The sequence below is a fragment of the Globicephala melas genome, chromosome 11 (genome assembly GCF_963455315.2).
Source record: "Globicephala melas chromosome 11, mGloMel1.2, whole genome shotgun sequence".
Taxonomy (NCBI): Eukaryota; Metazoa; Chordata; class Mammalia; order Artiodactyla; family Delphinidae; genus Globicephala; species Globicephala melas.
The window spans coordinates 31517000-31544159 of NC_083324.2; the positions used below are offsets into that span (position 1 = coordinate 31517000).

Below are 27160 nucleotides of genomic sequence, written 5' to 3' on the forward strand. Positions count from 1 at the left end.
GCTCCGAGGCATGTGGGATCTTCCTGGTCCAGGGCTCAAACCCATGTCCCCTGCACTGGCAGGCGGATTCTTAACCACTGCGCCACCAGGGAAGTCCCGTTAATTTTAAATATAAATGTTTAAAATTCATTCTAAATTTAATGGAGGGCCTTAATCCATTGCCAGTGAGCTTCCATACCCACCACTCCACTGAATAGCCCTCAAGTCACTGATGAGACTACTACCTGACAAATCCAAGGACTGCTTTCAGCTCTTAAAAGGTGACACGAGTATTTTCTCAAAAACTCTTCCCTGCCTTGTACCTCACAAATCCAATCTTTCCTGGTCCTCCTACTTCTCTGGTTGTCCCTTCCAACTCTCTTTTTCTTTTTCCCTCACAGCAGTTCAACTGTTGATCATCCCCAGGGTTCTTTCCTAGCTTCTACTTTTCTAGGATGTACAAACCTCCCTGGGCGTGTATTTCCTACAGCCTTCACTATATCGGGTAGTGACTCCCAAATCTGTCTCACTCCATCCAGATGATGTGGTTGCACTCTGGGAATTTATCTCTAACTGATCTTTCTACTATATCACTCTACTGGGTCTCCTTGCCTCTGAGCACAATCCCAATGTCTTTCATATTGTCACTAAGACTGCTGCTCTAAAAACAAAGTTTTAACCGTGTAATTCTATTACTTAAAATCTTTTGGCACCCCTCACCACTTGTCCTAAAGGAAAAAGGAGCATGACATTAAAATCCCTCACAGCCTCGTCCTGAACTGTCTTTTTTGCCTCATCTTCTATTCCTCACCTAAATGATATCACACAAAATCAGTTTCTCAAACAAGCCAACTATTTTTATTCCTATCAGTACCAATAAAACTATCACTCATGCTGCCTAAAATGTACTTCCCCCTCATTTGCATGCTAAAACCTGCTCTCCTTTTAAGATTTGTTTCAGATATCACCTCTGGAGAAGCCATTCCCTCCTTCATTGCCTTCTCAATTGGTCATTCCATCCTCAATATTTCTACTGCAGTCCATTTGAATAGTATCTCTCTAAGCAATTATTTCACTGAATTGTAATTTTTTGTAGACATGTCCACTTACACAGAATCCCTAAAAACAGGGGTTATATCTTTTCACCCCTTTATCCCTGTCAGCTAGCAAACATGCCATAGTAGATGCTTAATAAAAAGATGTCCAATAAGCAAATGTTATGTAATTATGTCGCTCTCTATTTTAAATACTCTGATGTTTTACAGATGGCCAACAGGCACATGACAAGATGCTCAACATCACTAATCATCAGAGAAACACAAATCAAAACCACAATGAGCTATCACTTCATACCTGTCAGAATAGCTATCCTCAAAAAGACCACAAATAGGGCTTCCCTGGTGGCGCAGTGGTTGAGAGTCCGCCTGCCGATGCAGGGGACACGGGTTCGTGCCCCGGTCTGGGAAGATCCCACATGCCGCGGAGCGGCTGGGCCCGTGAGCCAGGGCCACTGAGCCTGCGCTCTGCAACGGGAGAGGCCACAACAGTGAGACGCTCACAGACCGCAAAACAAACAAACATAAAAAGACCACAAATAATAAATGTGGCAAGGATGCGGAGAAAAGGGAAACCTTGTATACTGTTGGTGGGAATGTAAATTGGTGGTCACTATGTAAAACAGTATGGAGGTTCCTCAAAAAACTAAAAATAGAACTACCATATGATCCAGCAATTCCACTCCTGGGTATATAGCCAAAGAAAATGAAAACACTAAATCAAAAAGATACTTGCACCCAACGTTCACAACAGCATTATTTATAATAGCCAAAATATGGAAGCAACCTAAGTGTCCATCAAAAGACACACACACACACACACACACACACACACACGCACACACACACACTGGAATACCACTCAGTCATAAAAAAGAATGAAAAATTTTCCATTTGCAACAATATGAATGGACCTAGAGGTTATTACACTTACAGAAATAAGTCAAAGAAAGACAAATACTATATGTTATCACTTACATGTGGAATCTAAAAAATAAAACAAGCCAATTAATATAACAAACAGAAACAGACCACAGATATACAGAACTAATGGTTACCAATGGGAAAAGTGAGGGGAGAAGGGCAAAATTGGGGTAGAGGATTAAGAGGTACAAACTATCAATATTACATATAAAATAAATAAGCTTCGAGGACATTGTACAGCACAGGAAATATAGCCAATATTTTATAATAACTTTGAGTGGAGTTTAATCTATGAAGAATTTGAATCAATATATCATACACCTGAAACTAACATAATACTGTAAATCAACTATATCTCAATAATAAATAAATACTCTAATGTTTGACCCTATGAACTAATATATCCCAGTGTTTTATTTTAAAATATGATCAATACAGATTCAGTCCATGACAAGGCAGATAAACTGGCAAGATAAAGTTGATGAATAGATGTCTGGGAAAAAAACATCACTTATGACTAAACCCCATAACTCAATGTCAGAGTTATTCACAAAAGATACTAAGTACTATATCAACGATATAGACTTCTCTCATAAAAAGGAGATTGCTACTTCAAATTATAATTTCTTTAGGCCTTAATTTTCTCTTCTCTGAGAGAAATACAAACCATTTACCTTATGGATATTAGAATACTCATAAAAGACTAGAAAACTTTATTTTTGCTAAAATGCATTCTTCTTTTTCTTTTTTTAAATGCATTCTTCTTTGACAGCTCCCAAGGCTGTATAATTTTCACTGAGTTGGGAAGTAAGCTGAGTGTAGCAGAACGGATGACAGTACTCAATTATTCCACTGATTTTTCCTAAATGAATATTAATTACAATTCCCTGCCCAATTATGTCATGTTTGGCCATATAACTTGCTTTGGCCAATGAAATGTGAGTGGAAGTGACATGTACCACTTCTGGGCAGAAACTTTAACTGTAATTCCATGGCTCTGAATAGCTCTTCGCCTTCTAATACCTACTACCAGAACATGTATGTCCCAGACAGGAGTTGCTCCTTCAGCCTGAATTCCAGAAAGGAGAACAACTGTGGATGGAGCTGCCATCTACCTAAGTATTTAACATGAGCAAGAAATAAATCTTTGTTGTTATAAGGCACTGAGCTCTTCAGGTTGTTTATTACCACAGTATAACTAGCATAAACTAATCAACACACTGAATCAGTTGTTCTTCCTCTATAATATCATAATACACAGGCATATGACACTATAAAATATTATACTAAAGGTTTTTTATTGTCTTATGCAAATAGACTTATGATTTTACGAGGGCAGACTCTTCTTTTTTCATCTCTAGCACCTGGTAGTAGAAGACTGATATATTTGACTGATAGTTTGCTGAAAGAACTATGTAAGTTCTTTCTACTTAGTTCTTTCTAAACTATTATGTATTTTCCAACAAATGAAGTTACATAGTTACTGAAAATTTTTTAAATGTAATACAAAAATAACTTATATTGTTTAAAAAAAAAGCTGAAGAAATCAAAATACCTAATACTGTAAAGAAAAGTTGAAGAGATCTGATGACCATCTATTTTACCTGATCTTAGGTAAAACATCTTAACATTATTCTAAAAGGTTTTGCCAATATATTTATCAAAGATTTCAATAATACCATTTTACTTACAACATATTCACTTGATAACCAGAAAGGAAAGAAGTGTGGGAGCAGATGTCCAAGCTGATGCACTGTAAAGTTCACATGCTTCCTTATCGGTTCATATTTACAAATGTTTAGTTATTGTTTCTAAACAGTTCCTATAGGAATGGCTGACCTAGAAAACTGACAAATAACAACTCAGATGAACCAACACATAAAAATGCATAATTCAGTAATTTTAAAACTGCTAATCTAAAAAGTCACTTAGCACTGGGATAAAAAACATATAACCTCTAATGGTATTAGTAAATTAGGTCATTAAGAAAAGGTTATGTCCAATACCACATGATATCACTTATATGAGGAATCTAAAACATGACACAAATGAACCTATCTACAAACAGAAACAGACTCACAGACATAGAGAACAGCCTTGTGGTTGCCGAGGGGGAGCTAGCTGGTGGATTGTGAGTTTGGGGTTAGTAGATACAAACTATTATATATAGAATGGATAAACAACAAGGTCCTACTGTTTAGCAAAGGGAGCTATTTCAATACCCTGTGATAAACCATAATGGAAAAGAATGCATATATGCACAACTGAATCACTTTTCTGTACAACGGAAACTAACATAACAGGAACTTCCCTGGTGGCACAGTAGTTAAGAATCTGCCTGCCAAAGCAGGAGACACGGGTTCCAGCCCTAGTCTGGGAAGATCCCACATGCTGCAGAGGAACTATGCCCATGAGCCACAACTATTGAGCCTGAGTGCCACAACTACTGAAGCCCGCGTGCCTAGAGCCCGTGCTTCACAAGAAGCCTGTGCACCGCAATGAAGAGTAGCCCCACTTGTTGCAACTAGAGAAAGCCTGCGCATAACAACAAAGACCCAATGCAGCCAAAAATAAATAAATAAATAAGTAAACAGATAAATTTTTTAATTAAAAAAAAAGGAAAAAAGGAACTCTTTGGCCATCTAAACACTAACTTTTCCTTTTTTTTTTTTTTTTTTTTTTTGCGGTACACAGGCCTCTCACTGTTGTGGCCTCTCTCGTCGCAGAGCACAGGCTCCGGCCACGCAGGCTAGGCGGCCATGGCTCACAGGCCCAGCTGCTCCGCGGCATGTGGGATCTTCCCGGACCGGGACACGAACCCGTGTCCCCTGCATCGGCAGACGGACTCTCAACCACTGCGCCACCAGGGAAGCCCTAACTTTTCCTAGTTTTTAAGTTAAATGATGTCAGAAAGCTCAAAGTCACAGTACCAAAGCAGTTTATAAATTATAAAACTGTTTAAATATAAGGTATTATTTTAAAAAGCCTCCTCATTGAAAGGAAAGTTCTGCCTATAAATGTACCACATCCAAAAGAGACAGAAGATAATCAAAGAACTAACACTGGAAAAGGGGAGATTCTGGAAAGACTTTGAGAATCTAATTGAAAAAGTCCTCTTTGAACTTAAACCCTTATTAATTAATGGTTTAGTGTTCCCAAAATTTCTACTATTTCAAGAGATTATAAAACCAAATCTCCTGGAAATGGAAGTATCCTATAGCCAACAAATAAATAAAAGGACATAAATCTGAATCTACCTAAGAGAGCCATAGTAAACATATTTTCTTTTTAAATGAATAAATTGATGTTGGTTTATTTAGAATAGGTGGTATAGTTGCACAGTTCCAAAAGAACTAAAAAGGTACATACGCTGAAGAGTCTTCCTGCCACCTTATCTCAGATCAACTCAGTTTGCATCCCCAAACCCACTCTCAGGTAACCACAGTTACTAATTCCCTTGTATCCTTCCAGATCTCTTTATGCATAAGCAAATAAACAACAAATATAGATTCTTATTTTCCCTCCTTTGCATAAAAGCTAGATTACTATATACATTGTTCTGTGCCTCATCTATCATGTTGTTTTGTTACCTGACAATACATATCATGGAGAATTCTCCATATCAGTACAAAGACAGATTCCTCATTCTTTTTACAGACTTTACAATGAAGCAGAATCTCAAAAAGTCAGTCTTACTTTATAACTCATCTTATAATGCCCTTGTGATCATCTCAACAAAGACAAATATGTAATGTTGCTGCAATAAAAAATCTTTGGAATTTAAAAAATCTTATCTGATATTTTTATTATAAAGAATTTATTAAAGTATGGAACACCTATAGAGAAGTGAACAAATAAAAAGTGTATAAGCCTGATGAATCACCACTAAGCCAACACACTCGTGATTTTTTAATATTTCATGATCTATTAGTATCTAGGAAATATGTTAGAGAAAATTAAAAGTGTTGACTTCCTACACTTCCATTTGGGACACAGTTTGGGGGCTTATGTTTCTTATATTCCATTTCACATTCCATTGATCTTTGTTATTTTTCTTTCAAAATTTTAATTAAGTAGTTCGTACATATAAAAATAAACACAAACATATGAATAACAACTAAAAAATAATAAAAGAAGTATTCATGTACCTAACACCTATCTTGAGAACCCCCTCCCTACCCCTCCCATGAGGCAAGCTGTATGCTTAAGGGTTAAGAGTACAGATTCTAGAGGCAGACTGCCTGAGTTTGATTATAAGGTTTACCACTTATTAGCATTATGATTTGGGGAAGTTAAAGTTTTCTGCACTCTTATTTATAAGCTCCTATACTAATAAATGAGAATAATAATAGTGCCTGCTTCACAGGTACTCATTTAATTATGAGAATTAAATAAGTATATATTCGTAAAGTATTTAACACTTTCCAGCATATACTACGTAAAATTTAGCTATTCTTGTATTCACTCTCTGCCACCCTCACAAGGAAATATGTTTACCACTCTATTACTATATATGTAGTAAAATGGATGTATGGATGAGAATTGTGATTTTTAAATTTTATACTAACTGGCTACAGAGTCTAAGTATTCCTTTGCAACTTGCTTTTTTCATTCAAAATTTCTGAGATTCATCTACATTGATACATACAGCTATTGTTCATTCATGTTGATTCCTGTACAGTATTCTATGGTGTAAATTAAAAGAAGTATCTACATATTTCTGTCAATAGACATCTGGATTATTTCCAGTTTTTGCTATTATGAAAAATGCTACTACTAACATGCTTGAACATGTCTCCTGATACAGATTTGTAAAAAAGTTTTTCTAGAGTATATATCTAGGTGAAGAACTGCTGGGTCACTAGGTATATACAAGTTTAACATTATAACAATGTCAAATTGTTTACCAAAATGGTTATATTATAGCATCACATGCTTCATTAGGAAAGAAGCAGCATTAAATCAATGATCTAAGCCTCCAATTTAAGAAACTAAAAAACAGAAGAGGAAATTAAACCCGAAGAAGGCAGAAAAATGGATATAATAAAGGACAGAAATCCATGGAACAGATAACAGAAAAAAATAATAAAGAAAAATCTATTTAAAATAACTGATTCTTTAAGAAGATCAGTAAAGTTGATAACTCTCTAGCCAAAAAGATAAAGAAAAAAAGAGAAAAGATACAAATTATCAGTATTGGGAACAAGAGAGGTAAGTAACATCACTACTGATTCTATAGATATTAAAAGGATAATAAGGTAATGTTATAATTTTATGCCAATAAATCCAACAAATAAGATGAAACAGAGAAATTTCTTGAAAGACAAAAACTACCAAAGTCAATGCGAGAAGAAATAGACCTGAAAAGCCATACAGCTAACAGAGAAATTAAGCTTATAGTTTAAAACATTCCACACACACACACACACACAAAAAGACACAAACAGATCCAGATGACTTCACTGGTGAACTCTAACAAGCATTTAAGACTAATCTTTCATCAAGAAAGAAGCAAAAAGCCTGAACAAAATATAAGCCAATCAACCAGCAATGTATAAAAGGATAATACAGTACAATGAAGTGGATTCTATCCCAGTAATGCAAAGTTGGTTTAACATTCAAAACTCAATGTAACTGATCATATCAACAATAGAGTACGAGAGTTCCCAGTGCTCTACAGTGTCACCCACACTTGATGTTATCTTTTTTTAAATATGTATTTATTTGGCTGTGCTGGGTCTTAGCTGCGGCACACGGGATCTTCTTTGCAGCATGCAGGATCTTTAGTTGCGGCATGCGGGATCTTTAGTTGCAGCACGTGGGATCTAGTTCCCTGACCAGGGATCAAGCCCAGACCTCCTGCATCGGGAGTGCAGATTCTTAGCCACTGGACCACCAGGGAAGTCCCAATACTGTCCAACTTTTAAAATGAGTATAGGGACTTCCTGGTGGCGCAGTGGTTAAGAATCCACCTGCCAATGCAAAGGACATGCATTCGATCCCTGATCCAGGAAGATCTCACCTGCCACGGAGAAACTAAGCCCGTGTGCCACAACTACTGAGCCTGTGCTCTAGAGCCCACATGCCATAACTACTGAAGCCCATGTGCCTGGAGCCCATACTCCACAACAAGAGAAGTCACCACAATGAGAAGCCAGTGCACCGCAACAAAGAGTAGCCCCTGTTCGCCACAAGTAGAGAAAGCCTGCACACAGCAACAAAGACCCAACACAGCCAAAAATAAATAAATTTATAAAAATAAAATAAAATGAGTATAAATGGTATCTCGAGGTTTCCGTTTACAGTTCCCTAGTTACGCTGATCTTATTACCCATTCTTTCTTCGTCTTCTGTGAAATTCTTATTTGTCTCTTTTGACCATTGTTTCTGTTGGGTTGTATTCCTTATTAATTTGGACAAGTTCTTTCTATATTCTGGATACCAATATTTTACAAGTGTATGTACCATAACTATCTTCTGTTAGTTGTTTTTCTTCATTTTTTTCATTCTATTTTAACGAACAAAATTAATTTTAATGTATTTGAATTTATCAATATTTTACTTCAATGTGTTCTTTTTGTGAATTATTTATGGTATCCTTCCGTACGCCAAGCGCATAAAGATAGTCTATATTCTCTAACAAGAGACTTAAAAAAAAAAAAAAAAGACAAATTTTTTTTTTGGCTGTGAGGGGTCTTAGTTGCAGCAAGCAGGATGTTTGTTGAGTCATATGGGACCTTTCGTTGCAGCGTGCAGGCTTCTCTCTCGTTGTGGCATGCAGGCTTCTCTCTAGTTGTGGTACATGGACTTCTCTCTAGCAGGCTTCTCCTAGTTGTGGCGCATGGGCTTCTCTAGCAGGCATTTCTTTAGTTGTGGAACATAGGGTCCACAGCGTGTGGGCTCTGTAGTTTGTGGCACACGGGCTCTCTTGTTGAGGCGCGCAAGCTCAGTAGTAGTGGCGCACAGGCTTAGTTGCCCTGTGGCACGTGGGATCTTAGTTCCCCGACCAAGGATAGAACCCACATTCCCTGTGTTGGAAGGCAGATTCTTCACCACTGGACAACCAGGGAAGTAAAATTTCTTTCTTTTTTTGGCTGCACTGGGTCTTCACTGCTGCAAGTGGACTTTCTCTAGTTGAAGCGACCAGGGGCTACTCTTCGTTGCGGTGCACAGGCTTCTCATTGAGGTGCTTTCTCTTGTTGCAGAGCACAGGCTCTAGGCGCACAGGTTTCAGTAGTTGCAGCTCATGGGCTCAGTAGTTGTTGCACATGGGCCCTAGAGTGCATGAGCTTCAGTAGTTGTGGCGCATGGGCTCAGCAGTTGCGGTGTGCGGGCTCTAGGGTGCATGCGCTTCAGTAGTTTGGGCACGCAGGCTCAGTAGTTGTGGCTTGTGGGCTCTAGAGCACAGGCTCAGTAGATGTGGCACAGGGGCTTAGTTGCTCCGCAGCATGTGGGATCTTCCCGGACCAGGGCTCGAACCTGTGTCCCCTGCATTGGCAGGTGGATTCTTAACCACTGCGCCACCAGGGAAGCCCCCTGAAATGGTATTTAAATAAGTTTATTCCAGAACTTAAAGTGACGGACAAAAAAAGTCTACCTTAAAATGAGGCACACAAATGCAACCTTTTAACATGCCAAGAGAGAAACCATCTTGAAAATAAGAAATCATACTTTGGAAACTTCGAATTTTGTCTACTCACTATGAATCAAATCCTCACCACTTTCCAACCACTTTATTATAAAGTCAGCTTATTAAAGCAGATGGGTGTTTCATAACCCACTACAGAACATACCATTTTAGTCAGCAGGGTTATTTGGCTGGGTTAAGGGGAGGCACGGCTTTCCCCTAAACTACAAATCCAAGATTCTTAACCCCAGGGCTTGGACCTTGGTTCCCTAAAGATTTCTGCCCTATTGCCCCACCTCCACAGCCTTCCTGTAATGGAACCTGACAAGTTCACCTCTGTCATTTAACCTAAACTATCTGCTCAATCCAGTAGTAGAGCTCCTCAACACACAGCTGCCTCCGGATTATCCCTCTGGCTTTACGCCTTTTCATGCAGACCTTTATACACCAAGGACACCTGTTATCTTCTATCCTAAATCTTCAGGGTCCAATTCAAGCCTTCTCCATCTTAATCACATAGAGCTCTTAATTCCATTTAGAACTTAATTCTTCCCTAGTTGTTTATGAGGCTAGGTCTGGCTTCCCAATTAAACTATAAGCTCCTCAAAGACTGAAGTGATATCTTAATACTTTCATTATGCCCCATGTTGCCTAATATAGCATATACACTCTTACATGTTTCCTGATTGATTAACTAGATTCTCATCACATAACTTACTCAACTCCTTTAACTCCATATCTTCAAGTAAGGTAAGCCAAGTATGCTAATGATTTTTATTCCTTTTAACAGGGAAAGCATACAAACTTGGCAGTACTGGATAATGGATATTAATCAGAAGACTATTTGAACTGCTTTTACTCACAACACTTCTGATACCAAATGTGTGGCTGTCTTTTCTAACACTACTCCTCCAATTTTCTGAGACAAGCCGAGTGTCCTAAAATTCAATTCAACTCTGACACTATCTACCTGGAGTTAATGTCAGATCCCAAAGATTAAGGGCTCAGTCCCACAAGACTGCCCCCACTTCTACTGCCAGTCAAAAGTCCCAGGTTGTCACCGATACTTGCAACACGGATACAATTTAGGAATGGTCAAATGAAAGAATTGCAAAGGGCAAGATATGAGGAAAAGGGCTAGGAGCTTCCATGTCTTCTCCAGTGAGCCACCCTCCCAGCACCTCGATGTGATCACCAAACCAAAAGCTCCCTGAATCTCACTGTTCAAGAGTTTTTATATAACTCAATCTTCATCCTGCTACCCCTCCTCTTCCCAGAGATTGGTAAGCGGGCCCCAAAGTTCCAACCCTCTAATCACTTAGTCTTTCTGGTGACCAGTACCATTCTGAAGCTATCCAGGGGCTCCCAGCCACCAGTCATCTTATTAGCATATAAGAGACACACTTATCACTCAGGAGATTCCACGAGTTTTAGGCGTTGTGAGCCAGGAACCTGGGACAAAGACCAAATTTCTTTTTTACTGTATCACACTATTTCTTTAACACATTCAAAGAAGTTTCAAGGTATCAAATAACTTAGTTAAGGAGACTCGAAAGGCAGATATTCGAAGAAGAAAACCTTTTTAACAATTAAAAAAAATAAGCATACAGGTCTTACCGTGCAAACACACCAACTAAAAATATAAAGAAAAATTAAAATAGCCACAAGCTACTGAACACAGATCTTCCTAGACTTACGATGGTGTTATGTCCCAATAAACCCATTGTAAGTAAGTTGAAAATGCATTTCATTCACCTAACCTACCGAACATCATAGCTTAGTCTAGCCTACTTTAAACATGCTCAGAACACTTATATTAGCCTACAGTTGGGAAAAACCATCTAACACAAAGCCTATTTTATAATAAAGTGTTGAATATCTCATGTAATTTATTGAGTATTATACTAAAAATGAAAAACAGAATGGTTGTATGGGCACAGATGGTTTTAAGTGTACTGGCTGTTTACCCTTGGGATTGTAGAGCTGACTGGGAGCCGTGGCTTGCTGTCGCTGCCCAGCACCACAAGGGAGTATCATACCACATTTTGCAGGAAAAGATCAAAATCTTAAGTACTGTTTCTACTGAATGTATTATCACTTTCATACCATCATGAAGTCGAAAAATCCTAAATTGAACTACTGTAAATCAGGGACTGTCTGTACTTATTCTGTGCCAAACATTCTGCTTACTGCTTTACAAGAATTCCCATGATCTCTACAACAATCCTATGAGGTGAATCTCACTATTAGCCTCATTTTTAGATGAGGAAAACTGAGGCACAGAGACTCCTCAAGGTCACACACCTGGCAAGCAATGGAGCCAGGATTCCAACTCAGGTAGTCCAACCCTAAAACTTCTACCAGCAGTGTTCAATGACCCCCAAAGATTTGATAGCAGCTCTATTTTCCCCTCCTCAATTCTGCTAACTTCTGGGTTTGCATTTCCCAGAATACATCATTCTCTTTAGGCTTTTCTGCCTTAAACACACACTATTCCCTGGGGCTGGAATGCCCTGCTCTATTTTATACAGAGAGTAAACCCTCACTCTTCATACAGTAGCTTAAAAACAACTTTGTCTTTGAAGCCCTCTTCATTCCTTCCATATTTGCTGCCCCCAATCCTAGGGAAGGAATACATCACTCCCTTAGCTCCTTGGAAACAATGATTCGTAGATACTTCTATTGTTGGACTTATTTGTATTGTAACTATATTTTTCAGTACTATCTGCTGGGCACTACACTGCACACATGAGACACTCAGATACTTGTTAAGGACTAGGAATGGTCCCAGTTTAAGTTCAACTATAATTTAAACGACTACTTTCTTCTAGTCAAGACAACATCATTCATTCTAACAATATTTTACCATGTTCTATAGGCCTGCATATGCAAAAGATGCACTGGTGAGAAAAATTAATATCTTAAGATTCCCAGGTTCAGACTGGGACTTATAAATTGCATCTTTCCAACCATTTCTCAACTCCCACATTAAGACTTTGGCACTAGAGCTTCTCAATAATACCAAAATTTTGTCTCTACCTCTTCAGTATTCATATCTTACTCTTGGTTAGACTTTTGTTTCAACAAATGTAGTTAAATTTCGAAACACCATCTACTAAATTCAATAAAACAAAAGTCTAACCAAGAGTAAGACATTCACACTAAGAAACTAGTGACAGAAATTAAGCCACACAGTACTTCAAAAGCTGCTCTGCTAGACTATCCACACTGAACTCTACATTCTTCCACTTCCTCCACACTAACCTGCTTTCACTAACCTATTACTCCATCTAACAGTCCTCTTTTTTTTTTGCGGTACGCAGGTCTCTCACTGCTGTGGCCTCTCCCGCTGCAGAGCACAGGCTCCGGACGCGCATATTTTGTAAATCAACTATATCTCAATAAAAATAAAGCATACTAAAAAATTATCCAATGAAAGAGTATCTTTTTTAGTATATTATAGTATCTGAACAGTGATACTCTAATATCTTTACATGAAGAGGTTTTTTTTTTCAAATTGTAAAATTTTAAGTAATAAATAAATATTGTTTGAGGAACTGATCTTCAATTGAAACTCTACACAGATTTACTACCAAAATATCTATGAGTTAACAGACAATAAGGTTTTTATTTCAATATTTTTTTTTCTTTTGATCTATTGCTCACTAACTGGTTGGTGATGAGATTAACAATGACTAACTGTGCGGAGGTGCTGAGGTAGCAAGCAACAGAGCGATCAAGAGCATGCATTCTGCAATCAGATGACTGGGGTTCAAATCCTGACTTCACCACTCTCTGTGTTACCCTGAACAAATTCCTTCACCTTCCTGAAGCTCAGCTTTCTCATCCTGAAGATAATAATACTAACAAATTCAAAAGTCTGTTGTGAGGATTAAATGAGATAATGCATATAAAACTCAGTGTACCACCTGGTAAGTGCTCAATAAAATGATATTAATTTTACAGCAGTCTGGATGCTGGTCATAACCTAGAGCATATTAACACATTTCAGATAAGCTGAGCATAATTCACTTGATATCATCAGCTAAAAAGTACATTTAAAACTATGATCCAATTGCTTATGAAAAAAAGTAACAACAACAAAAAACCTTACTTATCTACATACCCAAGTAGACAAATGCACAGAAAAAGCTCTGAAAATTACATACCAAACTAATAACAAAAGTTACTTCTAGAGGAAGGGAAGAGGATAAGAGGTACCTATGTGAAGGAGAACATATATATACTCCACATACATCCTTATTGCTTCAATTTTTATGAGAATGTATCCATTATTTTTGTAAGTGAAAAATAAAAAAAGGAAGAATAGCTTGAAGGTCCATATTGGAAATTCATTTCTACTTGACTCAGCTAGAATAAGTCAGTAGTTATAAATGTAGATAAAATCATAAGCCTGAAAGTATTGATAAAACCTTAATGCAAATAAATAAGAAAACAAATTTTCCTATGTCTTTAAATTAAAATCTAACCCAAATTACATATTTGACAAAGAATACAGCAGAATCACCAAAGGCTTCCATGTTTTCAAGTGCCTATATAAACTTTACTTTTTTTCTTTACACCTGTCACACAAGTTTTAAAATTTACACGTCACACAAGTTTTTCCAAGGCTGTTTCATTCATTTGCATAAACACTCAAATCCAAATCAGTTGCATGAATGCAAACTTAAGAAAAAATATATTTATTGCTAGGAGTAGTAGGGGTATGTTTAAAAAGTGCTAGCTGACTCAGAGAAATAATTAACTCAGATTCTCTCAGTCTTTGAAAGTCTGTCATATGACAAGCTTTTTAGTTATACTTCCAGAAAATAATAGCTTAGATTACCCTTCAAGAGAGCAAAAGACAGATTTTCATTACAATAATTGTTCATTCCATAATAAGATAGTTCAGAATAAATGTCTAGCAGTTGGCTTTTATCTCAGAGGGAAACAATCTAGATTCTGGTTCCAACTCTCCACAGTTACTAAGAGATGACCTTGTGCAAATAACCTCTAAACAGCAAACTCTTTTTTCATAAAATGGAGCCAGTCTGCGGTTGCTCTACCTACCTCCTAAGTGTTATACAGATCAAGTGAAATAAGAAAGCATTCTGAATATCATCAAACCCTTAAAAGTATTATTTTGCATGAGAATGGATATATATGTAATGGCTCAAAATTCATAATATCACCAATCACAAGATTATCTAAGATACCAAACACTCGGCAAAGTGTCTTGCACACTGCAAATTCTCAATAAGTAATGATTTATACAAACACCATGTATTGGAAACTGAGTCCATGATGTCAAACTGAGAATTAACTCGAATGACCTTCTGCTCTTTGACCCTCCTCAGGGTCTGCAGAAACAGAAACTGCTCCATTGTTCACATTTCACTCATTCAAGCATTTATGTAGTGCCTATTCCCTTGTTCTCAAGAGCTCACATCTGGCAGAGCAATAGTGCATTTGCGTCATAATTATTTTGTTGTCTGTGTCTCATAACGAAATTATATACAAAGTTCTATGGGAGTATAGAGGAAGAAGCAATTAATTCCTCAGTGGGAGTCAGGGAAGGTGTCACATTGGAACTGGGATGAAGGGGAAAAGTCATTCTGGAAGTCAAAACAGCAAAAACGGCACTTTTTCTAGGAACAATGAGCACTGTCACATAGCTACTGCACAGAGCCTGGGGCAAAGGAAAAAAACAGTAATAGAAAATGAAGCTGGAAAAAAAAAGGAATGAGAGACGATTTTGAAGGTTTTGTATATCATGTTAAAAACTAATGGGGCAAAAAAAAAAAATTAAAGGGGCAAACAACCTAGCTTTTGAGCAGGCGTATAAACTGTTCATCTACTGGTAGTGGTAGTGAGAGAAGCATGGGCAGGAAAGAGTCCTTAGAACATTTCTGCAGCTAACAAATGCCACCATTTTTCTGGATTCAAGTAACTGATATACATTAAGAACCAATCTCACAATCTTTTCACTTAAAACTCTAAATGACAGACACCCTCCTCCCTATTTATAAAAGAGAATAGATACTAAGCTCTAACATAAATACCACTTGAGAAAACCAAACAGGAGCCTGAGAAGGTAAAGAATAAATTTAAGCCAAGGAGTAAAGTCAAATAACTAAGTAGAACAAAAATGTTTTAAGTGTATACACCAACCATATTTTTAACAACTTGAAATAATAGACAAAATATTTCATTAACTTTCCACTACTGCTAAAAGTAACAGAGAAGGAAATGATGATGTGCTGTGGATACATAACCAGGCGTTCTGAACACATTTACATTAATGCACATTAAATATAACATGTCAAATACATGTCTTTCTCACAAAAACTAGCTCTTAATGACCTTTGTAACTTCTGTAAAAAAAACAATAACAAACCAAAAAAACAGATATCTGTTGAAACATAATACAGACAAAATCAATGAATGTATGATCTGCCACTCTCCCCAGAAGCTGAGGCCAGGATCTTTGCAGTCATATGGAAGGAAGAAGGAAGAAACAATCCTGGTTGTCAAATTCTGCAGATTTCTCCTTTGCAATGACTTTCTTGCAACGTCCTTGAAACGTGCCACATCATTCCTGCTTCTATGCCTTTACTTGAGCTATTCTTCCCACCCAAAACTCCTTTCCGACTGACTCTATCTACATTCTGCCCTATTCAAAAAGTCCTAAGGTCTAGCTCAAATTGCATCTCGTCCATGAAACCATCTATCCATGAAACCTTTCCTAAAATCTCCAGTCCATACAGACCTTCTCTCTTTGCTGAAGTCCTAACAGACAAGTTAACACACTTGTCTTTTTTCATTTTCTGGCATTTAGTCATTTTCTTTCCTACTATTAACCTGGCCCACGCCCCTACAACATGACATCATATCTAAACTTTTACAAAGCCTTGGAATAGCAAAGCAGTTAAGAGCTTGGATTCAAGAGTCAGAAAACCTCAGTTCAAATCCCACCTCTACCATTTATTAGCTATATGAACTTGGGCAAGTTAACCTAATCTAATCACTCTGTGCCTTAATTTCCTCATATGTTAATATGGGAAAAATAAGCACCTATCTTAGATATTTAAGTATTAAATAAGTTAACACGTAAAGCATTTAGAACAGGGCATGGTACAATGTACACAATAAGTTTAGTTAAGCTAACAGTTACCCGTTTTTACTTGCTCCAGGCCTCTCTACACGTGGACGTTTTATCACTCTTAAATAATGGTTTTGGTATGTCAATGCTCGGCATAGAACTCTCCTGGGCCTTCCATAACCCATGGGTCCATGCCCTTAGTTTGGCAACAAAGGCATTCCACAACCTGGCACCAGGGTATCTACTCAGCTTCAGTTACTCAACATCTACTTAACAAGAAATAATAGGAAACAGACACATAAGGCAGAGACCCTCTCCTCCAAGGTCTGAAAACTAATTCCAAAAACAAGGCAGAAACATGAAAACACCACACACAACGAATGTTCACCCATAGCTACTATCCAAGACCTTCTATCCAACAAAATCAGTTTCTTCAGTGTTTGGAAGATGCCCAAATCATTCAAAATAACTTGCTTTTGTCTGTTTTATTCCACCCTCATCCCCTCACACACAAACACAACCCATAAAAGCACCCTTTCTTAACCTGTACCTGTCCACTCCTGTTTTGAAGTCTAATTCAAACACCATCACTCTCTAGCCATTTGAACTTATATAATACTGTCTTATCTCAAATCAACTGTTCTCAAGGTGTTTAGTCACCCTCTCTATCCAAATATAAGCCCCTAAAAAGGGGTAACAATTTCTTACCAATTCTCTTCATTTTCCCCCATGCCCCCACCCCACCACTATGCTCTCCACTGAAACAGATCATGATAGAACAGGTGCCCAAAAATATGTGCTGAATTTAAGTAAAAAAGTGAACCTGGAAGTAGACAACTACTACTACTACTTACTACTAGGTAAACTACAGTGAGACTGGAAATAAACTACTGTGTCGACCACTAGACTATCGCTGGTCCACAAAGCCTCAAATCAAATAGGGCCATCCAAATCAGAAGGAGGCAGTCCGCTTACTATCTCTTCTATGTAACCACCATATGGGTAGATTTGCTTGTTCAGTGGTACCTTGAGTCAATAGAAGGGTTAATGACCATCTTATAATCTGCCATCTAATTTGAAGAGTCTGACCTCCAAAAAGGAGTGAAGGATGATACACAGGGCCAGAAACCAGGCAGGGCAATAGCCAACTGCTACATCCCTGAGTAGATGATTTGGGGAAGCTTATTAAATTCCACTCTCTGGCAAACCTGTCACCCTCCAGCATGCAGGTTTTAAGTACCATAACACATTCCATGAACTTAGCATTAAAAAATGTCACATAGATTTCCATCTGCCTACACTCCGTAAATTTCCTAAAATAAACATGTATTACTTGAATAATCAGAAAGTTTTAAGTGTTTATAATTTCTTCCAGCTTTTAATGGTTCTCCCATAATGATGAATGCAGAATGCAACACTCACAAATTGAAAGTCAACCAAAGGGCATATTACCCCAATTTTCCACTTCCCAGGTAAGGTGCCAATTTGGGGCAAAGTTCTTCACGTTTCAATTTTAAAAATTACTTCCACCTATGCCATCACATGAAAGAAAAAAATGTCTCATTACCTTCCTGAGATTCCACAGCACTACAGCAAATTGCAAAGACCTGCCTAGATGGTTCCCTTTCCCCCTGACCCCCAAACACCCTCTTCTCTAAGGACTGAGCCCTTATTAAGGGCCAGGAACAGGGTGCTAAGTGATTTACATGATTATCTCAATGCTGGAAACAACAGTAGGTACTATTATTATCCCCAGAAGAGAAAACTGAAGTTTAAAGATGTTTGAGGAAAAAAACAAACAAACAAAAAGAACTTGCCTGAGGCAATGCTTAAAGAAGGAGGGGATTCTAGTGTTGTAGGAAGAAATTTGCTGGGAAAATATATTAGGCCCTAGGGACTTCTGTTAGGATAAAATTGTAACAAATCCTCATACTGGAAATTTATTACAGAGAAAACAATAAATGATATTTGGTCTAATTGTGGGTTTTCTTTGTACTGTGTACCTCACGCTATCTGGCACATAACAGATGCTCAATCAAAACCTACTGTCTGGGGCTTCCCTGGTGGCACAGTGGTTAGGAATCCGCCTGCCAATGCAGGGGACAAGGGTTCAAGCCCTGGTCGGGGAAGATCCCACATGCCCGGAGCCACTAGGCCCGAGTGCCACAACTACTAAGCCTGCGCTCTAGAGCCCATGAGTCACAACTACTGAGCCCTCGTGCCACAACTACTGAAGCCTGCGCGCCTGGAGCCCGCATTCCCTAACAGGAGAAGCCACCACAATGAGAAGCCTGCACGCTGCAACGAAAAGTAGCCCCCGCTCACCGCAACTAGAAAAATCCAACGTGCAGCAAGGAAGACCCAACGCAGCCAAAAATAATAGATAGAAAAAATTTTTTTAAAAATAATAGAAGAGGGACTTATGCTTCAGGAAAAGCTGAGTAGGTGTACTTTTCCTTATTTCTCCTGCTGAGAACAAATTAAAAGATTAAAAAAAAAACAACAACCTACTGTCTGTTCAAACCTAAACTTTAAATAGTTAATTCTTAAAACAATTTGATCACATGGCAATATCTGACAGGTTGTTTTAAATAGACTAAGTGGTAGGTGGTAAAATAATCAATAGCTATATCTACCCCTAAAGTAAAGGCCTCACATCCTGAGTATGTTTTGGAAAGAAAAAAAAGTTCAAATGGTAGAAATAAGCTGCATATCCTTTAAAGATAAGGTTTTCTAATAACAAATTTCATTCAAAATTTCAACATATTTCAATTTATACAATAAACACTCACCATTGATCTATCCTTAGTCATCTCAAAATAAATCAAAGAAGGTACATTTGCAATGTACTTTAAGAAACGTATTACCTGATTAAGTTTCACCTTAACTGTTGCCCAGGAACATAAAAGGACAAAAATGTAAAAGCTGATTAAGGCAACTATCTATGTTTGAATTTGACTGCCGGAAAGATGAGTTCTTTAAATTACTATAGGTAACCTATGAGGTCTTTCAGGCACCCAAACTTTACTTTCCAGGGAGAAAAAAGGATCTGTTCCACAGGTAAATAAATGAGCATCTGGTGTTATACAGAAAAATTAACATACTTTTTAGTTTTTATCCTACATACAGAGTAGGATATAGATATTACACAAGCACACAGCACTTGGGCAATCTTTTCCTCCTTTCTTTGAAAAATGATTTATATAATAATTCCTTAATTCAGAAGTAACGCTTTCTCTCTTCCTTTTGAGGCTCAGGTTTCTTTCATTTCAAAACAGTACTTTTCTAAAAGACTTAAATTCTTCTTTTAAAAAAGACTTAATCATTTAACTCAGAAAGAGGGACCAAAAAGTCAGGAGGTGAAACCGGAGATATTCTTATTAGTCTTACATAACTTACTCTAAGTTGGAACTAATTCAGTAGCTTAACTAAAACTTGAGGTTTAAGCACAAACATGAGCTCTTTAGTATATTCTCCTCACACAGAGATAGTTTTAAAAATTGAAAGGGTCTTACTCAATTTTTTTCTTGTATTCTTAAAATACAAGCAACCACATGTATAGTTAATTAGGATGCCAACATAAAAATGCTAAAATAGTCAGTCACTTATAATGAAGAGCGCTAAATTCAAGCTATCACGTCCAGGTAATGCAATAACTGATAGAGCTGGATATAATTTCAGAAAATAAATTAATTTTTAACACTGATTTTTAAATATCACCTCTGTAAGTATGCATTGTTTTTATTAAGTGCTGAAGGGAACATCAAAAAGTCATTTTCAAAAGCAATTGGTATACGTTCACCCAACCTGCAAACAAAACTCTGAAATCGTCAAGTTAGTTGTTCATGCTTAATTAAATTGGCTTTGATAACTGCAAATTATCCCTTCCTAGGTAAATATGTATCAAATCTTCCAAAATAAATTTACACAAACACTGTCCTTGCTAGAAAAGCCCTGATCTGAACTCAACTAAAAGCTACTGTGTTAACTATATCTCACCACTGAGTCATTTGAGCCCCAGAGTAATACCGGCCGCAGATTCCCTGCATTGCTTTGGGAACTGCTGCTTGCTTCATCAAGCACTGAACTGCAAATTCACCTTTCTAAAAAGACTGAAAGCAAGAAGCCAAGTTTCGCTATCTAGTTTTCTAAAATGAATTAGGGTTTGGGATTTCACTGGGAATGACCACGTTATCAAGATGCCATCGCCCTCTCGAGGCATTTAATTAACAATACCTTCTCTGTTTTCCATTCAACCACCTCAATCAAATTTCCACTAGAACCAGACACACAAAAAGTTGGTTTCATGGCCTTGCTGAAAGTCTCCTCTGGGTGCAAGCCCTGGGATCCCACATTCATTATGCAGAAGGGGCAAAGGGAAACGAAAAGCAACAATTGTTAGACAACGTAGTGACATTACCTTGCCTGTCTTGTGATCAAACCAGACGAGAGCATGGTTCCTTGACAGCACTTTGCAATCAAAGGTAGCATTATTCTGTGCTGGTCGACACCGGGCCACCGAGCGGCCGATTTTAATAGGCTCGTCCAGGTAGACATGACGCTCCTGAAACGGGTGTGAGTTCGGGCGACAAGTGAAGATGGCCAAGGCTGACGGCATCGAGGACAGACTTGGGGTGTCTCTCCTACCAGGGACAAAGAGGAGTTCCACCGGATCCGGACTGCCCTTCACAAGCCTATACCCCTATCCCCCCCCAAATTTTAAATTAAAGCAAACTGCACATTGTCTAAGCATAACCAGTGAACATCAAAAACTCTTCACTGGGGTGGGAAGACAAGCCAGCGCAAGCCCCATCACCTCCTTTAAAACCCAGCAGGGCCCTGATCACAAAAAGTCCCCAACCGGCAGCTTTCAGTCCATCTTCTTCCCTGGGAAGAAAAGGCTCAAACATTGGACAGCTTCGGCCAAGAAAACTCCTGGAAGACAGTTTGAGGACTGGAGGTATACAACCAGATGAGTCACACACCAATTCTTGTGTTTTGTTTGGGATCGCGGCCGCTTTCCCCCCTCGGTGGCGGAAATGTTGCAGCACTGCAGCATGAAGAAAGGGTCGGTGCGGCCAGAAAGGTCCTTTCGGGCGGAAGAAAGGTGGTGTAGCTGAGCACCTCTGGGCAGCCACCGCCCGTCCTCGAGGGCCTCGGGAGTGGAGGGACGAGAGGCGATGGGGGCGGCTAAGGGGTCTAGACGGCCAGCGGGACAGTCTGCATTGCCCCTGCTGCGCGGAGGCCGGCCAGGAGGTGGCACGGGGTCCCCGGACCGCCGTGGGCCGAGGCGGCAGTGGCTGAGGTCCTTGGCACGAGGAACGGGGACCGGCGGGGGCGCGGGCAGCGGCCGAGGCGGGACTCCGGGGCACCTGGCGGGCGTCCCCGCGACCAGGGCGGGGATCCGGCTCCGCAGGAGGGTGCGGACCGAGCGAGGCGCGACTCGGGGGAGGCTCCGGGGTCTCGACCCGCAGGAAGTTGGTCCCTGAACACCTGGGCTCCTGGCTGCTGCTCAGCACACCGGCCGCCTCCTTTTAGGGTCGCCCCCGCGAGGGTCGCATCTCAGGGGAGGCAGCCGAAGCTCCGGGCTGACGAGGAGGTGGGGGAGGGAGGCCGGCCCGGAGGTTGGGGGAGAGGCCTGGAGGCCCCGGGCTGGGTCCGCCGCAGCCTCCACCACTCGCGGCCGGTGGGACACCCTCAGGCTGTGCCCGACGAGACAGAAAACTTTCCGATCTGGTGGGGCAAACATGAAAACAAACGGCCGTCAGCCGCCGGTGCCCGCCCGCCTCAGCCTTCGCCCCTCTCAACCCACCCGAGCCAGCCCCCGCGACTGGCCACGACCTCGGCCGACCTCTCTGCGGACAGGCTGCGGGGATTGGGCGCCCGGACGCCACGACGGGTCCAGCTTCCCTTGCCGCCGCCGCCTCAGCTTACCTTGCCAGCGCCAGCCGCCATAGTGACTCTGACTGAAACCTACCCGGTGCACCGCCACGGGAACGCGCACCCTTCAAGGGCCCTCCTACCCTCTCTCCCGCGCCGTAGTCCGGAAGTCACGTGATCGATGCCTCGGAAGCCATGATGGACAAGGGCAGAAAAAGAGGGCAAGCTAATTTTTAACAAGCCTCCGAACGCCATCTTAGTTAAGGGTTAGACGCTTCAGCACCGTGGGACAACCTGTACCATTTTGGTTAAGGGCAGGAAAAAAATTTGACCTGTTGAAGGTTTTCTAAACATAACTTGCCAAATTCCTACTTTAGCGTCTTGGTAGAAGACGCCTACTTTTACTAAATTTTATTCACTATAGTCGTCGTTGAAAATACCACTGAGCAAGGCGAACAACCCCATCCAAAGGAGAGGTTATTAGCATCCATCTTAGCTGTGGGCAGCACAGTCCCCCACGGCCGCCTTAGGTGTGAGCAACTAAATTCCCACAAGCCTTGGGATTTGTGCATCTAAAACAAGGTCTATCCTCCCCTTGCTGAAGTCTTCACTGTGTTATCCTGCCCGGAGGAACACTCTTTCTTAGTGCCTGTATTCCATTTCAAACAACCTTTCTTCTCACTGGGCCTGTCTTGTACCCCAGGGCTCCTAACTCAGATTCAACCCCGGAATGAATGCGACTTCATAAAGTTTAACATCACGTTGCTTCCAGAGAGTGGTCGAACAATTTCTAATATGAAGAAAGGGGGACTGCTTCCACTCAAAACTTTAAGGTAGATGAGGAGTCATTAGTCCGAAGAAGGAAAGATTTTGCAAAATCTAAACGAAAATTTCAAGAAAAGACAGTGGGAGTGAGTCTTACTCATTTAGAATCAGTGGTGGCTTCATTCTTCAGTTTCCTTTGACAACAGGCTCCACCACTTTGTGACCTTGCGCACGTTTCTAAACCTCTCCAAGCCTCGTTTTGTCATCTATTACATGGAGATAATACTTAACTCACTTCTTGTGAGAATTCAAGGTAGTAAATCCATTTGCTCCTAAAAGAGTAACTACTTTGCATTTCAATTCTTATATACAGGGTTTGGACCCTATCCTAAGCTCTGTGCTGGGCCCTGGGGACACATAGGTGAACAAAACCTCAATCCGTGCCCTCTGAGAGTACACCTGAGTATTGTGAGATAGGGATGGGGAGAGGAAGGTGACAAACAGAGATAACTTCACTTTGATGTAATTAAGGCTAAGATGGAAACAAGCACTGGGTGCTAAAGGGGTCAGAGACGGCCTTCTACAGGAGGTAACTGAACTGAAACAAGGCTGGTAGAAAAACGGCAATGAATATGGTATTTGATGAATGGCTTCAGAAGTTTCCAGGAAGAAGGTTTAGCAAGAAAAAGAAATAAGGCTATTTGAAATGGTGGACCAATGTGTCTGGCACATAACAGTAACTCAATAAATATTTGATACCTGATTGAAAATTACATACTGTTACTCATTACAGGATAAAGTAGGAGTGGCACAAAGTGAGTCTGGAGAGAATATGTGTTAGATTATAAGGACCTTGTATACTTTTCTAACACTCTTCACTATTTCAGCGGATATGTATTGAATTATTACCATGTTCCAGGTACTTTTTTTTTTCTTTCTTTCCAGGTACTTGATTCTGGAGAAAAATAAGGATATGTTGAAAAGTTTTAATATAAGAGGATGAACATTTTTCACTTGTGGTAACTTTTAGGCTTCTGTGGAGTAAAGTAATATAGAACCCGCCACATCCCCTAATGAGTTCTGTGCATGAACTTATAAGTCACTTATGCATTCTTGTCATTCATTCACTCTATAAATATTTAATTTGAATGTGGGAAACAGCTACTGCGACAGGCTCTGGAAATACAACAATTAAAAAAGAAAGACTCCCTTGAGTTACTTACAATTTAGTTGATGACACAATAAGATTCTTGCTGTAATGAGTTTATCAAGAGGAATGGGAGCATGGCGGAATAGTTTAAACTGAGATGAAAAATGAGTAGGAGTAGGCCAGCTAGTCTGATAGTAATGGGATAATGAAATTTTAGGCCAAGGAAACATTACAAACACCCAGAGACTCGGGAGAAAAGGACTTTAAGGGAATTACAAGTAGGTCTGTATTACTGGAGCATAAGGAGAGGTGGTCAAGAAAGAAGGGCACAGAAAAGTGGTTTCAGTTGTTGAAGGACTTGCAGGCAATGCAGTGGTCTTCGGAGTATTTCCATCTTTCTCCTAGAAGATCAAAGTAGAATAACGAAAATCAAGGTTTCAGAATCACACATTACATCACCATTTAAAAGCACTGTAAATTATAAATTATTAAGCTTCTCTAAGTTTCAATTTCCTCATTTGAAGAAAAGTAGATAGTACCCCCACGGAGTCTTGTTAGGATTAAATAAAATGATGTTAGGATTAAATACAATAATGATGCCTAGAAAATAATAGATGCTCAGAGAATGTTAGTTTCTATTATTATTACTAATATTAAGAATTCTTCCAGGGCTTCCCTGGTGGTGCAGTTGTTAAGAATCCACCTGCCAATGCAGGGGACATGGGTTTGAGCCCTGGTCCAGGAGGATCCCACATGCTGCGGAGCAACTAATCCCATGTGCCACAACTACTGAGCCTGTGAACCACAACTGCTGAGCCTGTGTGCCACAACTACTGAAGCCCACGTGCCTAGAGCCCGTGCTCTGCAACAAGAGGAGCCCCCACTCGCTGCAACTAGAGAAAGCCTGTGTGCAGCAATAAAGACCCAACACAGCCAAAAATAAATAAATTAAAAAAAAAAAAAGAATTCTTCCAGCCTTCCACATACAGTAAGGAGCAAGTTGTAATGTCTCTAATTTGTATATGGAGAAGCTTGTTCATAAATGTGGAAACAAAAAAATGTCTCTTTATGTTGAGTTCTACTACAATCTCTTAAAATTAACGTTAAATAGAATATGCTTTTTCACACTTTTTTCAAAGAAAAGCTAGGACTGCTATAACCTGGAAGGGTAAAGAATCTCACCAAGCTACACAGGGTGCTGGAAATGCTAAAATGGCAATGAAGGCGTTCCTCACCCACTGGTATTTGGTAGGCACAGAAAAGGCTTAAATTAGACATCTCATACATGAGATATTTTGAATTCTAAGCCATGTGGGTGTTCCTCTCTACGATTCTGTATCCATACAATATTTTAATTAAATAAAAAGCATGTTATGTTTTGAGAAATTTGGAATGATAGTATTTCCCAATGTGGTAGCTTTCTCTTCCTTTATTGTTTTTACTTTTTTAATAAACTGATCATTATTACCACTGCTATGATCCATGCTACTTTTCAATCTAAGAAAAACAAAGAATGAATTGTAAAATTATTACCCCGGTACCATGAAAGATAGGCAATCATTAGCATTTGAGATGTGTAAGAGACAGCTCAACTTACAGAGTTTACTCTGTAAACTCATTCAGTATGCAACCCTCCCTAAGTGATACTCATCTAATTGGATTTTAACCAATGACATATGATATCATGAATTATGGAACACTTGCATAATTGCTTAAGTAGAGTATCTGGTTTGCAAATACGTATAAGTAAACTAACTAAAGAGGAGACCTGGAGTAGTCAAAGATTAAAATTGAGAGGATATAATATTTTTAATGGCACACACTAGCTTCTTGAAACTGAAGTTTAATCTTCTTCACAATAAGGAAAGCTCTCCTCATCAGGGAGAGTCTAATGAGTAGAAATACTCTGTCATTTCCCAGGTGCCCAGGGTGGAGTTGCCCAGACATTCCAGAGGTACTGCTCATTGGTTTTTGGCTTCCTGGTTCTTCAGGAAATAAAAGAAGAACAATTACCTGAAGACAAGTAAAGACATTTATTTTTCATTCAGCAGTCTTTTTCTGTGAAAATAAAAAGAGGGAATCAGAAGATTAACTCTCAAAAGGATCATGGACAACTAATCCAGCTCCCTCATTTTGCAGGCAAGGAATCTGAGGCTCAGAGAAGGTACATTTATTGAAAGTGTATTTTTTTAACATCTTTATTGGAGTATAATTGCTTTACAATGGTGTGTTAGTTTCTGCTTTATAACAAAGTGAATCAGCTATACATATACACACATCCCCATATCTCTTCCCTCTTGCGTCTCCCTCCCTCCCACCCTCCCTATCCCACCCCTCTAGGTGGTCACAAATCACCGAGCTGATCACCCTGTGCTATGAAGCTGCTTCCCACTAGCTATCAGTTTTACATTTGGTAGTGTGTATATGTACATGCCACTCTCTCACTTTGTCCCAGCTTACCCTTCCCCCTCCCCATGTCCTCAAGTCCATTCTCTAGCAGGTCTGCGTCTTTATTCCCGTCCTGCCCCTAGGTTCTTCATGACCTTTTTTTTTTTTTTTCAGATTCCATATATATATGTTAGCATATAGTATTTGCTTTTCGATTTCTGACTTACTTCACTCTGTATGACAGACTCTAGGTCCATCCACCTCACTACAAATAACTCAATTTCCTTTCTT

General features: G+C 39.5%; 1 protein-coding gene across 46 annotated transcripts in view; it reads right to left on the reverse strand.

Annotated features, from left to right (window-relative positions):
- The window catches only part of SLMAP (sarcolemma associated protein), a 149420-nt gene extending 128113 nt beyond the window's left edge, over positions 1-21307 (reverse strand). For all 46 annotated transcript variants that reach the window (XM_060308518.1, XM_060308519.1, XM_060308512.1 and 43 more), the window contains exon 1: positions 21107-21307. In XM_060308518.1, the coding sequence (XP_060164501.1) occupies positions 21107-21304 (198 nt within the window). In that variant the 5' untranslated portion in view covers positions 21305-21307. The remainder of the gene's footprint in view (positions 1-21106) is intronic.
- Positions 21308-27160: the final 5853 nt, after the last annotated feature.